Source organism: Halichoeres trimaculatus, unplaced genomic scaffold (genome assembly GCF_033239565.1).
Source record: "Halichoeres trimaculatus isolate MK-OKI-2021-1 unplaced genomic scaffold, fHalTri1.1 fHalTri1_scaffold_6, whole genome shotgun sequence".
In the NCBI taxonomy this organism is placed as follows: domain Eukaryota; kingdom Metazoa; phylum Chordata; class Actinopteri; order Labriformes; family Labridae; genus Halichoeres; species Halichoeres trimaculatus.
The window spans coordinates 5,442,445-5,458,236 of NW_027437184.1; the positions used below are offsets into that span (position 1 = coordinate 5,442,445).

General features: G+C 38.3%; 1 protein-coding gene across 1 annotated transcript in view; it reads left to right on the top strand.

Annotated features, from left to right (window-relative positions):
• pdlim4 (PDZ and LIM domain 4) overlaps positions 1-7,105 on the top strand; it is a 76,324-nt gene extending 69,219 nt beyond the window's left edge. Inside the window, exons 6-7 of the mRNA XM_074673076.1 lie at positions 1,320-1,458; positions 5,374-7,105. Coding sequence (XP_074529177.1) covers positions 1,320-1,458; positions 5,374-5,578 — 344 coding nt within the window. The 3' untranslated portion in view covers positions 5,579-7,105. The remainder of the gene's footprint in view (positions 1-1,319; positions 1,459-5,373) is intronic.
• Positions 7,106-15,792: the final 8,687 nt, after the last annotated feature.

Consider the following 15,792-nt stretch of genomic DNA (forward strand, 5'->3'; position numbering starts at 1 on the left):
CAAAGCGGCCATTTCAAACAGATAAACATGGGTGGTGTGAGAGTATGTTACTGAAAACCAGAGCTGTCAATGGAAATGCATTTGAAAAACAGATCTTTGTGATTGTGTATAAAGCCAAAAATGAATTCTCTAACTTTTATCTCAATGATTTCTCAGAACGTTAATTAAAAAAAAAAAGTTTCTTTCAAAACAAGTACACTTTGGTTATCAGTTGTTTTTTTTTCTTATATTCAGTAGTGCCGCAGACTTTCATATCAATAAACTGTGACAAAATTTAATTTAATAGCTGATTTCTCTTTGCATAAATCTCTTTAAATATTCGTGTGAGACAGTTGTAATGAGGAGGCTGAGGAAGAGGACAAGTAGCCACATCCTGTTTGTGGAAACAGGCAGCGAGAACTCTGAGAAATGTCACCTTACCTTTATATAAACACTTGTGCTGTTGTCTTTGGCAGGAGTGCTACATTTCTCTGGAGTGTGATAAAGTCATGTCGGCAGAGTGAAAACAATCGAGGTGGCTAATATTAGTTCTGTGTTTACTGACGGAGCAAAGCCTCCTTGGATGTTGTTGATGTTTTCTCCAAAGAGGGAGACGGGACATTGTTTGTGGCTCGAGTTGGGCTCCGTGGAAAAAAATCTCACCAGTGTCACGTTGTTTTCATGTTGCAAGTGTGGTTGAGCTTGGAAAAGCATTCCTCCAAACCTGTTTTTGGTTGCAGCGCAGAAACATGGAGGCGTTTCTGTAACCACCTCATTCTTACTGCTTTTTACGAGATTCACAGAACAATTGAAACATGTCAGTGTAATGCGAAACACTCATCACATGCTGTGTGAAGACAGTATGACTGATGACTACAAATTAGCAACACCGGCGTCCTTCTAGCTGCACATTGTAATTTTTTTACGACATGCATTCTCTGCCAAAACTGGCATAAGACTATCAATTATGGGCATGATAATAACAGGTTGTGCTGCTCGGTGTGAGATCAGTTTGTGCTCAAACCTCACAGGGATACCTGCAGGAGGCCAGCTGGTAACACATCTCTGTGAGGAGTGTCTGAAACAGTGAGAAATAACTCAGAGGAAGACTGACCTCTGAAACCTTCTCTGAGAGTTAAGTGTGAAATCCATCTTTGTCTCATTTACCAGCCAAATACTGACCTGACAGCTACTGTGATCAGAGAGGATTCTCCGCAGAAAAACACATCGTCATGAAGCTGTGTCGCAGTTTCAGACTGGAGTCTTGAGGCTTGGTGTCTAAAATCATTTATGGTTATTTATGGTTTAAGTTACTTTAGTCTTTGTGTTTCTTTTTCTAGGTGTGTCTCCAACAGACAGGATGAGGAACTTAAAGTCCCCGATCAGGTCTCCGATCCCCAAACTGGGCAGCCCCATCCCGAGCCCCATGCCTGGTCTCCAGAAGCTTCCCCAGTGCACACGCTGCTATAACGGCATTGTGTAAGTAGTAAAAGGATCTTGGTTTCATTTTTTTAAGCAAAAACAGATGTTTATGCGAAAGTTTATGTTTACTGTTGCCACTTTAATTAATAATAATAACAATAGAAATAAAAATACTATCAATTTCATATAAACAAGACCAAATAATAAAAAACAGAGTCTTTAAAGTGCTTCAAGATGGTGGCATATTGCATTCACCCGAAATAAATAAAAATAAATAAATAATTTAAAATAAAATAAAATTAATTAATTATTTTTAAGTTTCATGTTTGTATGAGAAACCATCTCATAAAAACAAAATATTTAATTTTAAATTTTCCTGCTTTTATGTGATACTATCATGTAAAAACAGAATTTCCCAAGATGCTCCGCTGCATGACTCTAGCTGCATGTTTTTGTCACTAATCAGAGGTGTGGGGTCAACACAGGTAATGTAGGCTTTATAATGTGTTTTAGTTAATAGTTAAGTGTTTCTTCATCAAGATGATGATTAATGATTTTGAGGAATTTTCTTTACTTTTCAGATTCCTGCATTTATAAGACAGTATCTCAGAAAAACAGGAAAATCAAAAATAAATATTTCCTCTTTTTATGAGAAACTATCTCATAAAAACAGGATAATTTAATTTAATTTAATTTAAATCCTGTTTATTTGAGATAGTGTCTCATAAAAGCAGGAAATCAGAAATAAATATTTACTGTTTTTATGAATTAGTACCTCATAAAAACAGGGAAATAAAAAAATAATAATTCCTGTTTTTATGAGATAGTATCTTGTAAAAACAGAAAAATAAAAAATAAGTTTAAAATCTAAAAAAAAAAGAATTAAAAGAAAAAAGGAATTGAAATTAATAAATGAAAATAAAAAATAACATTAAAATTCCAATCATTAAAAATGAAATTATTATTAGATAAATATTAATATAAAAAAATTAATAGGATTTTTTGTTTATTTATTTTTCGGTGAATGCAATATGCCACTGTACTTAAAAGAACAAAGCAAAAAAATAAATAAAAAATTACAGGATTCAAATTAAATCCCCAAACAATGAATCTTGTTCTCAGAGGAGCTGTTAAATCTATTTTAATCGCCATCTGAAAGTGATCAGTCTTTGTCTGTTTCATCGCTCTGTCTGTGATCATAAAGTTTAAACATTAAACTCCAGGAGGTGACTCAAAGCTCCTCACAGACTCTGGCACAGAGAGGAGATCAACCTGCACCAACAGGCCTCCACAACCCCCCAAAAAAACAATCCATTTATCATCCTAATGATTAATCGCAGGCACACACACCCTCTCCCCCACACACACCCTCCTGCATTAACAAGTGTGAGCACACATTCACACACACCTTTCTTCCAGAGTAACCACATGCACCGGTAATCCCCTCTCAATAACAGCAGCTGCAGGTAAGCACTGATGTCATCGGCTTACATTACCCAGTAACAGGGGTGCATTGTGGGAGCTCTGCGGGCACAATAAGGCTCTTGTGACCTGGGAGCATTTTACAGCTTTTGAAGCAAATATAGAGCAGTGTGTCAGGAGCTGATCCAGAGAGCTGCGTGGTGAAATGAGGGAAGCGGTCACATTAAAAGGAGCTGGCTTATGGCTGAATGGTCTCTGGCTCAGTCCCCAGCCCCAGAGAGGAAAATCTAATTGGGAGCAGTGAATGAACAACGCCCTAAATGAGTGCCGCCGTCGCTGTGTGGCCGGCTGCAGGAGCAAACTAAACACAGAAGTGTTGATCAGCAGCCAGGCAGCAAAATAAGCATGGACTGTTCAGCTCCAGAGTGTCAGTCGATAAACTTTCCTCCACCCAAAACTCCTCGCAGGTTGTATTCTAAGAAAACATCCAATGAATGGGATAAGTTACTGTTTGGAATGATAAACAGTGATTTGCATAGTTCAATGAGACTGAGTCATGAGTATATCATCATCACTCACCTTCTAAGGTGTTCTGCTTCATGTTTGTCCCGTGATGATGACATCATCCCTAAACCTGAGCCTTACAGGTCTCTCATCCCACAGCAGTTAGCTTCATGCTTCATTCTTTTTACTTTCCCATGTTAAAGCGTATGTCTTCCCACAGCATCAACCTGATTTATTCCATGTAGGAGAAATCTAGATTGCACCATCTTAGTTTTGCTCAATAAAAGTGTGTATTCATCCTGAACTCTGTCACTGAGAATAAAACTCAGACTCAGCCTCAGAGTCCAGGAGGAATTGTGCCAAATAAGAATCATGAGAAAATAAAGAGAAATGGAGATCTGTCAGTACCAAACACAGTCTGGTTCACTTCTCACATCCAGCATTTGGCTGCACTCAAAGAAAGGAAACAAGGCAGAAAAAAAACTGTCAGTACAGGAAAATTTCAAAATACTGACGTGGGTTCAGATAAATTTATTTAGAGCAAAACTATAAAAAAAAAAATGTAGCTCAGCTAAACTGCTGACTTCATAACTTCTATCTGCAGCTCATTCAAATAATTAACCTGTTTAATCCAACTGGCAATAAATGACACTTTTTGTTTTACTTACCTTTAAAATTTCTTGAAGTGATAGTTTGACTTAAGGTAGCTAATTTAAGTCTTAAAAGAAGAAAATAAATAAAAGGTAAAATACTAATTTAAATAAATAAATAACTGAACAGAAATAAAATCGCATTAATTCGCTATGTATCCCAAAAGGACAAGGAATTTAACTCTGGTTAGCCACACTCTCTATGTACAATTAGTATAAACACACACTAAATATGACAAAAAAAGGAAAAAAGATATAATATAAAAAAGCTTGGTACAAATAAAAAATAAAAAATGTACATTTCAAAGTTTTTATTAAAAAATGAATAAAAATATTGTGTGTATATATATATATATATATATATATATATATATATATATATATATATATATACACAATATTATATATATATATATATATATATATATATATATATATATATATATATATATACACACAATATTATATATATATATATATATATATATATATATATATATATATATATATATATATATTTATATATATATCATTATCTTTTTATTCTCTGTGCAAAGCTTTTTAATATATATATCAAAAAGCTTTGCACAGAGAAGAATAAAAAGATAATGATGAATAATATATATATGATGATGAATAATATTGTTATATTATATTATTATGATGAATAGTAATATAAATACATTTAATTTTTAATTAATTTATTTTCCACATTATGTAATTTTAATTTTTTCTTAAATATACATATTTTTATTATTCTTTTTACAAAATTATATATATATATATATATATATATATATATATATATATATATGAATGCATTACATACATATTTTGTATGTTAAGGAATGAAATGCTCGCGCTTATTTTGTAAGTAAAATATGGGATTGATGGGATTGAACAGGTTAAAGCTCCTGCGAGGTTGTTTTAGGTTGAGATTATGTTGGCGCCCCCTCTGGACAAAACCAGAAAATCCATTTTTCTTTCAAATTTATAATCTGCAACTCACAATCTTCAACTTTTTACCACTTGAAAAGCTTATTTTAGCAGTGCTGTGTGAAAACCGTTGTCTGACACCTACCCTGCGACAGAGATGATAGTCTTTGAAAATTACTTTTTATATGTTTTCAATCAAAATGTATCATGTCCCAGGTTAACTGTTTTGCATTTTTAGATCATAAAATGAAATATTTTTAATATCATTCAGATTTATGTCAAGTAAGAAAATTCTCACAGTAGCTTTAAACTCTGTTAGAGGCATCATTGTTGAAATATTCTTGTGCCATTACAGGGAAAATTTTACAAATGAGGATCTAATCTGAACTCACACTTTGTTTTCTTGCTTTCCTGAGTCTGCCTCTCACACTCTCTCCTTGTCTCCTTTCCTCCCTCCTAGCGGCACCATCGTCAAAGCCCGGGACAAGCTCTACCACCCGGAGTGCTTCATGTGCGACGACTGCGGCACCAACCTCAAGCAGAGAGGCTACTTCTTCATCGAGGACAATCTGTACTGTGAGACACACGCCAAGGCCCGCGTCCAGCCCCCTGAGGGCTACGATGTTGTCGCAGTTTACCCCAACTCTAAGGTGGAGCTGGTCTGAGAAGGAGCTGGAGCTTTACTGTAATATAAGAGGGAAGTCTAAATCTGGGAGATCTGGGCTACTGAGTATCCTAGCTTATCAGTCTCTGTCGGGCTGGAATGCAGATCTTGGATCAGTTTTGCCTTTGGGAGAGTCTAATATGAAATTTGTGATCCAAGATAAGCGTTTATGCGCTGACAGGCTGATAAATTGTGTGTATATTGAGAATATTAAAATATAATGATGACAGAATACGCTCTGGACATGATAACGATCCCAAAACTCAAACCCATTTAACAACTGACGTTTTTTGCTGTGCGCTGACCTGACGGCTCCATCGCTCAATCAGTGTTTACGTTGGAAATATTCAACCAGCTCACATCACTCTGAAAAATATGACCCAAATATTTCATTTGACAGCCACGAAACATCAAATTAACACATGTAAAACATCAGAACAATGAATGAGGTCTGCTTCTGCGCACACGTTTATCACAAATACTTCATATCCCACAATAACTATCACTCTGCTTTACAACTCTGGTGTGTGTTTGATTTGGGTTATCAGAGGGTTTACGTTGGCGGAGCAAGCTACAAATGTCTGTTTTGAATCATTTACGATGTTTTATTAAGTTCAATTTTTGGTGCAGGGGTTTGAAGGTTTCACTTGCTCTTTAAATATCGTACAGTTACACATTTTACTCCAACCACAGGCCAACTTTTGTGTTTTATTTACAGTTAACTCTTCAGACTTTCTACACAGCACTTGGGGATGACTCTGCTTGTTTCTGCTCACTTTTCAGTGTATATAAAACAATAACTCACTTTAAGCAGATCTGTGTCTGGAGCGTGTGTCAGTTTGATTTGGTGACCCAGTTCACAGAGCTCTTACCTGTGATAAATCCTCCTGTATGCAGCACCAGCCTCTGAAATGTAAACACAACCCAGTGGGAGACGTTCCCCGAGCTCTGTAAGGAGCTGCAGAGGGTGTTGGGAAATAGTTCAGTGACTTTCTACCAGATAAGATCCCAAAAAACAAATGAATCAAAAGAAAGGAGACGTTACCTGTGCGGTTGTGCAGTCACATTCCTGACAGGGTGAGCAGGACTGGATTCCAATTTGCACATCCACCCATTCACTGTACATCATCCCACTTATTACCCAGCTGCGTACTAAATCTTTGATCAAGTTTCAATCAAATTTCGGATTTTAATGTCATTTGTTTGATGGCCCAAATACACCAAATGCATCTCAGCACTGGATCGAATTGGTTTCTATTTAAGTCAGTTTGTCAACTTAAGTGATACTCCTGGATGGAACAAGTTGGGTCCTATCACAAGGTTTAGGGCAGAAATTACCCCTACAGCAGTGTTTTTGTGCAGCAGAAGCCCAGAGCGCTCACACCAAACACCCCCTCCCTGCTCCTCTGCTGGTTTCCTCTGCACTCAGACGGAGCCATATTTTACTTGACCAAAAACACAAATAAACGGACTCCCACCAAAAAAATCTGATATCGGTCTGCATTCACGCTTTATTTAGAGAATTTTCAGTGCGTTACTTTCGCACAAAACACAGCTAAATAAGGCTCTAGTTCTCATCGTGTCTCTTCGTCCTGGCAGACTACCTGCGTTTGTTTATATCTGGCACGCCCCGCACGCGCAGACTGATACACTAAGCGGCGAGCGCCTCGTAGCCAGCTGTGGCTCTGCAGCGGAGGTAGCGCCGTTTTACGACACAATGAGAACTAGAGCCTTATTTAGCGGTTTTTTTGTGTGAAAGTAACGCGCTAAAAATTCTCTGAATAAAGCAAAAGTAGGCCAGTCAGCACCTGTCCTCCACACCCCCTGCGGTTGCTTCAGATCACGTAGCCCCGCCCACACCACCGGCTGCAACTCAGTGAGTGATGCGAGGGAAAGTTGGTGTGTGGACCGGTGCAGTCCACACATGTTTAGATTTAGTATTTAACATTTAGAATCAGATTTAGATTTATTTTTCATGTGTACACATTTTTTCCAAGCATATAATACATACTGTTTTGCATGAATTTTGGTCTCAAAAGTAAAAAACAAGCTCAATGTGAGAAAAATGTTGCCTATTAAACAGTAACTAAAAATTCACATTCAACACCCTGTATTAATTCAAATGATTTTGCAGTAATCCAAATCATCTCTGGTGTTGCCCGGATTGCAGGATAAGACATTAACCCCCCTCTTTCATTATTTTCTGAGACTGACACAAATGACTTTCCTGGATTATTTAGTTTGCTCTAAGCATCCTAAATTTGATATGACATGTGATCTGAGTGTCCCTGATGTTACTGTTGATGTTGAGGCTTAATTACTGTTGTTATGAATTTTTTGACCAATCAGAATCAAGCATTAAACACAGCTGGGTAATAAGTAAGAAAGTCGGCTACGGATGACTGTTACAAATGTTTTCACCTCCCCTTCATCTTCACCAGGTGTTAATATTAAAACACTTCATTTTCACTACGCTACGTCTTCTGCTCTGAGGGTTGACTGTTAAAAATGGTCGTGTGCGTGCGAGACAGGAAGCACGACACGGAAAACTAGGGCTCTTCAGCCAAAAACATGTGTGAGCAATATTCAGCGTGTTTGGTTTGTCAGAGCCTCGACACAGATACATTACAGCTTCTCGTCTGTGGAGAGAAATCACATGTATGCAGAGTTGCATTCCTCGTTCCTGCGCTGTGAGCTCAGATTTCTGGTCATGGCTTCAGTTCATGGAGAAAAATGAAACACGCTTTGACGTTTCCTCAGAGAAAGAGGGAATAAAAGAGAGGACCAGAACACGAGTGGTGACACGGAGAAGTGAGGAGAAATGTGTTCATGTGGCCGCAGTTTGGGGCGGTTTGTTTTGAAGTTTTGTGGATAGATAAATCAGGTGGAGCGGTGATCTTTCTCCTAATCCTTTTCATTTTCTTTCTTTTAATTTGAGATGAACTTTGCAGTGCTGATGGCCATCACTTTAAGATATCAACAGCTGAATGTCGCTGTCAGCTTTCTATTCTAGGTATCCTGTAAATTATGTGAAATTTTGCTCCCACGTTGTTTCTTTTGTACTGTAAATATTTGTTTCATCATGATATAACTCGTGCCTTTCCATACTTAGTGTCTTGAAATGATTTCTGTGGCACAAACCTTCTTCCTGTGTTTAACTTATTGTTCTGTTTTGTTTTTGTTCTGGAGCTTTTTATTTGCTTTTTTTTCTAATAACTCAATAAAATGAGAAGTGCATTATCTGTGTTTATGGTGGCATTCTTCACCGCAGGGTTCCCCCACTAAGCGTACACCAGGGATTGACTTACTCTCACTGCTTCATGGCTGTTATTCTGGGAGACCACCAGGTTTCCAGACGCTTAATGGAGGGTCTTAAATTTGGGTGTAAAATTGTCAGGACACAAGACCGGGTTTAGTGTTTTCATAGCGTCGCTGTCAGCTTTATTGCACACAATGAGATGCATTTTTGGAACAGGAGATCAGGGCCTTAAAATCCAGGCCGTGAGGTAACACAAACAAAGCCTGAGTAGTTTTAGGACAAAACAAGCAGCAGGTTTTATTTCTAGACAGAGTACAAGAATTAAAACCAGAGGAAGCCTGAAGTTAGACTTCTAATTTTGTTTTCTTTCAGATTTTGCAGCTTTTTAAAATCTTATCAGCTTAACATCACTGTTGTGACTTTATAAAGCATCTTGAAATAGTATCATTTTTATATATTTGACTGTTCATAATACACAATTTGAATCCATTCACACCACATGTGCTACAGATGGAGGAAGTTTGTGACCTCCAGCTCTCCTAACGAGCTCTCACTCAGCTCACCTGTGCTCATTGCTCCCAGCTGCTGCTCATCAGCCTGAGGAGTCTATAAAAGGAGGCTTTTTCCCTCAGTTAGGTCTGTAACACCAAAGAGTTGACACCTTCAGTTGGTTTCTTTTGGTTTGTGGACTGAGGGTTTTACATCCAGAGTTTTTAAGAGAAGATCTCTGAGGGGATTTTTTTCCCACCAAGTGACAAGAAAGTGAGAAGGAGCGGCCTGGTTCTTTCACGTCATGACTCATGTGGCATGAATGCTCAACATCTTGACAGGTAGGTACATCAGAATAATGCCAGCGACCTAGAGCAGCGCCTGATTATAGATATTCAAGGTCTATTGAACAAGCTGAAAAAAATGGACATTTTAGGAAATTTTATAAAGTCCCTCAAAAAATAACATTACAACCAAAAAGGAGGAAATGTTCAGGCAAAAGAGGACATAAGCTGAACTCACTGGTACGATAAAACCAAAGTACTAGTAACACCAGTAACATTAATCAATTTGCTCACCTTCTTAACACTTAACTGTCAAACAGTAGCGCTACATAACTACAAATAAATATATTATCTAGCCCACAGGTGTCAAACTCGTGCCATGGAGGGCCAAGAGGCTGCAGGTTTTCGCTCCAACCCAAAACTCCACCAGCTGAATTCACTGATTAGTCCCTGCTCTCTGCTTGAAGGTGAGGTAATCAGTGAATTCAGCTGGTGGAGTTTTGGGTTGGAACAAAAACCTGCAGCCTCTTGGCCCTCCATGGCATGAGTTTGACATCCCTGATCTAGCCGCTTTGCATCCTGGGAAAAGTTGTCAAGAGGAGAGGAAGACCTGAGCTGTTTTCCAAATCGCGTACTCCATACAACATGTGAATGGAGTATGAAGTATGACTTGTGTTGGGTCTGTCTTGTTGTATACTACTCTGGTTTTCAGTTTCAGAAGGTGTAGCTACAGGTGATTATAATAATAATAATAATAATAATAATAATAATAATAATAATAATAATAATAATTATTATTATTATTATTATTATTATTATTATTATTTTCCTTTTTATACCTTTATCATAGTACATGTACATGTAAAAAATAAATTATGGGGAAATCATGATATTTTAGTTGTTCTGTCAATCGCCTCGTAACAGAAACAACATATTTTATTTTTAATCTTACACCAAAAGGTAAACCATTTATCTGAAAAAAAAATCTGGAAGGGACTGACTTGTAATTGAAACAGTACGCCCAGACGACTGGTCCGTTGCATACTGGGCAATTTTCCTGAATCAGTGGGACATCTGGGGATTTTTGGCAAACTGCAAATTATTCAGCGAGTTTTAGCATACTACCTACTACACACTAAATTTTAACTAAAAAAAAGCAGGCATTGCTTGTGTAGTAGGTAACAGCCGAGATCAGAGAAGAGATGCTGCGAGGAGGTTCTCTTGTAATTGCACTCGCTCGCCCCCTTCTGGCCTGGAGTCTCACACACACCTTGTAATGACTTACAGCGGGAGCATGTTTGTTTTGGAATTAAATGGAGATCGGATCGAAACAAATTTCTTCGTTCAAGAAAACGTTTTACTGGATACAACGCATCGAGGCAAGGTACTTATCCATACAGTAACACTGTTTGAAACGTGACATAATACAAACGCTGTAGTAGCCGACGTCGTCAGCCCGGTGCACCGACGCTGTCAGTTTGTAAGACGTTTAGCCGTTAGTAGCCGTTAGTAACCGTCTATATTTAGCGCAGCTGACAGCTCTGCTAGTCATCTACCAAGCAGAGCTAACATAACCTCACTCTTCATTTTATTGATAGACTCTCAAGTTTGAACAGACCACCGCAGAATAACTGCTGACTGTGGGTTGGAATGAACGTTAGCACAAACAACTTATTTGCCCCTGTGTTATAGAGTGATACAGTACGAGCTAATGGCTAATTAGCCTTTAGCTCGGGCTGTATCACCCGTTTAGCTTTCTTCTGTTCTTCTGCGACAGTTAGGCTCCAGTGTCCATCATCACTACAAAATTAATCACAAAAATCATTTTTTCAAGAAAATATGCTTAAAACTATAATAATGTCTTAATACACGTAACTTTCCTCTTGTTCCATTGGCTTTTTTTTTTTTTTACCACTGTTACAAGCAAGAGACCTAATTTTTGTCTTCAAATAACTTGAAACAAGACACTTTTCTGTACTTTTTAGGTGAATGTGGCTTATATTGAGTCTAAAAATATATGTTCTACTAAAAATAAGACAAAAAAACCTTGATAAGATTTCAGTTTTTTCCATTGTTACCCAAACCTCTGATGACAAACTGCATTGGTGTGAAATTCAACCTGCATGTTTGGTGGTTTAATCAAACCCTTATGTAGGTCTTCTCTATGAGTCTCCTTGTTTTTAAGTAAATTGGTTAATTTGTCCATTAATTAGTCTTTGTTTAATGTGATTCTATAACAAGCCATATCAGAAAAGTCCAATTAGACTTTATCTGCTCTAACAGGGCTCTTAAAATAAAAAAATAAAAAAACTCAGCCTGATGCCTTTCTGGGAAAGGAGCCAGTGGAGCTGAAGTATTCACATTGTGATGCAGCGCTGCTTTATGGCTCTGTGAATGTGCTGACTTTCATCACGCATGTGGCTTCTCGTGTTGCTCGGTGCAAACTGTCAGCTCTGTATAAAACCTACAGTTGCAGCATGGGGCTCGGATTTAAAGGGAGGTCTCGTAATCAGAACCAGGAGGCGAGGGAGACCACCTCGCAGCTCGTTTAATGACTTTGCACCTTCAGAAATAGCTCATTCACAAACCACAGCCAGAGCAAGTGAGCAGATTTACTGTGAGCGCTGAGGAAAAACAGAGCTGGAGACAAAGACGGCAGGAGGGAGAGGTAAACAAAGCGCCGGTGTCCAGGCCCGGCCGTTTGGCCCTCCTATAATCAGCATCACTCACTCTGGCTGTTGTTTACTGTAAGCAGGGCACTTGTATTGTTATCAGTCACAATCTCAACAACACAACATATTTTACTGTCACTCTGCAGATGTCACGCAGGAATCAATCGTGAGTATTTGGTTTAAAGGCTGAAATTAGCATTTATTTCTGTCAGTTTATGTTTAGTTTTCTGCAGATTTTCCTCAAAATAAAGTCATTTTCTCTTACCCACCGCAGAGACAGAAGTGATATTTGACATAATCATCCACCTCAAGAATTAAATGTGACTTTACCTTAAATTTGAGGTCAAGGAATTTGACTTAACAGGCCCACACAGAGAGATACAAAGAGAGAAATACAGTTATTGAAGAGAGGAAGGAGTCTCTCTTCTTCCTCATCTATAAACATGTAGCTCACTTTGGAGATAAACACTTCAGATTGTAGAAACAGAGCTCACTTCGGCCTGTTTGGGCAAAAATGAAAGAAAGCAACACGCAATGCCATAGACTGTAAAATAATGGACATCATCTTGCTCTGGTCGAAGCAAGGTCGCCACAGAAATGCTCCCCCTGATGGCTGGCTGCAGTATAGGTCAAAAAATGTGTCTCTCCAGTCATTCCAGATTGGCTGTGGTCAAACTTAAAAAAATTAAGACATCTTGTAGAAATGTTTCCCAAAGATCGACCTAACCGTCTGGTGCACCTCCATTCCTCGCCCTGCATACTCTTCATTCCTGATCCGTGGACTTTTACCAACCTGCTGTCTGTGACAGCTGTGATTTGTGGAGTCTGACTGGCTGCGAGCAGACTGTACCTCTCAGACTTCATGGTACGTACAGCAGAGCGGCATTCTGACCATTCCTCCACGGGTAGAAATTGAAGGCATGAAGCATAAGTCAGAGGACCCATAAAGTAGAAGAAGACACGAAGCCTTGGATTTATAGCAGTTACAGGTCTTTGAGAGGCTTTAAAACGAGGCTCAGTTAGAGGAGTGCTCGTGGCTGATGAAAGAGTTGGGAGATAATCTGATGTTAAGAGTCACAGCAACACTTAAAGTTCAGTGCATATTAAAGGGGGGCAGCTTTGTAGTCTGTATAATGGTTATGGAGTGACAGGTTGTTGTTTTTTTTACGACTTCTGCAAAGTCTCTGAGCATGAGCAGTCGGCGATATGGAATAATGGGTACATGTGTGCTCCTTCATGTCACTGTGTTCCAGCTCTTTATTTCTGCCTGATTCTGTCAGGGGGAGCTGGTGAGGCCAGAAGGTTAACTAAAGCTCTGGTACTGGATTGTTGCTCCATTGTAACAGCCTTGGGAGGGGATTTGCCCTATCCTCAGAAGGCCAGTCAGTCAAAAAAAATTGGTGATAATTTAGTCAATATTGTTAAATCCAAATAAATTTTTCATAAACAGGCCTTGTGGTTTTCCAACTAACAGGCCTTCTGACTCACAGGCCTTCTGACTCACAGGCTTTCTGACTCACAGGCCTTCTGACTCACAGGCTTTCTGACTCACAGGCCTTATGACAAAAAAGCCTTCTGATTTTGCCTCTGATGGGACGTCTGAATGATGAGCCTTCTGGTTTTCTGACTCATAGGCCTTCTAACTAACAGGCCTTGTGACTCCTAGGCCTTCTAACTAACAGGCCTTGTGACTAAAAAGCCTTCTAATTTTCTATCTGATGGGCTGTCTGACTAATGGGCCTTCTGGTTTTCTGACTAGCAGGCCTTCTGACTCACAGGTTTTCTGACTTACAAGCCTTCTGACTTGTAGGCCTTAGGACTTAAAGGCCTTCTGATTTTGTCTTTGATGGGCTGTCAATGATAGGCCTTCTGGTTTTCTGACTAACAGGCCTTGTGGTTTTCCAACTAACAACCCTTCTGACTCACAGGCTTTCTGGGTCGCAGGCCTCATGACTCAAAAGCCGTCTGATTTTCTCTCTGATGGGCCTTCTGGTTTTCTGACTAGCAGGCCTTGTGGTTTTCCAACTAACATGCCTATAACTAACAGGCCTTGTGACTAAAAAGCCTTCTGATTTTCTCTCTGATGTGCCTTCAGAATAATGGGCCTTCTGATTTCTGACTAATGGGACTTCTGATTTTTTTTTTTACTAATGGGCCTTCTGATTTCTGACTAATAAGACTTCTGATTTTTTGACTCATGGACCTTCTGATTCTACAACTAGCACACCTTCTGCTATTCTAACTCACAGGCCTTTGAATATAAATTTATTGTTGTTAGGCGCCGCCCAAGTGGCTGCTTGTTGCGGCAGCTGTCTCTTCCTTGCCTTTACTGGTTTTTGACATTTTTTTAAAAATCTCTTTTTCATCATAACTGTATGACTTTAAATGTAGTTACAAAAAATGTAATAAAGCCTAAAATGTAGTAACTGGTTAATAATGTAACAAGAGTGTTCAGTCTGAAATGCAATGAAAAATGCAATGAAACCTGAAGTGTAAGAAGTTGTTACATCTTGAGAAAAAAAGTAATTAGATCATGGGTTGGTTGTTACATTTTTGGGTTATTGTTATGTTTTGGGTCTGGCTAACAGTCCTTCTTTCCTGACTAAAGGGCCATTGTTTATCTTTCTTAATTTTCTCCTTTCAGTGTCAGCATTTTGACATATTTGCTGCAAAGAAATGCATTTTTCTTAGTTTATATTTTAGTCTCCACAGGGAATAACATCCACTCTCATGGTAGACAGTGTGCTTGGTTTGTGTTTCATTTTCAGGCCTCTGAGTGTGTTTGTCAGTGGAAGCCTCTTCATGTTTTTGTTGCCCTTGTGATGAGATGAAGCTTTCACTGAACTCTGCTTTGATTTTCTCATTAAAAGAGGATTTGAGATGAGACAGTCACCCATGTAAGGACTCACAGGATGACCTCAGCTCTCAGCTGGGCAACGCAGTTTTGTGAAGCAGAGTAAAACATTGCGTACTTTAACTTTTTAAAAAATGTGGGTCACTTGCATGATTTTTTTTTAAGATTGAATCTTTATTTAATATCTTGAAGTTGACAACTTTAACAGTGAAAAATAAGTGATGCCACAGAAAAAATGAGAACAATACAAACATTAACTTTTCAATATTTCCAGTTCACATGAACAAAAAGAAGTAGGAAGAAGACGTATAGATTTAACTTAATTTATTCAAATTTGATGTGTATATATTTTTAGTATTTACTCCTAAAGAACATCGCAAATAGACTGTGAACAGGTTGTAAGAAGAGCTTTACAGTGTAAAATGAAGGAACAGGAGTAAGAGACAAAAACAGAAAGATGATATTGTACTGAAAACTACATTTTAACTAAAACATGATGATCAAAGTTTAGGACCACAGCCCTAATAAATAAATTTAAAAAAATTAAGTAAAAAAAACACTTTAAACATTGAGAGTGAGCTGCAGTTACGACAAATATTTCCCCTTGTGAGGCCAAAAGTCGTCTGAAATTGACTCAGTAAAAAGAAAATCTGTCCT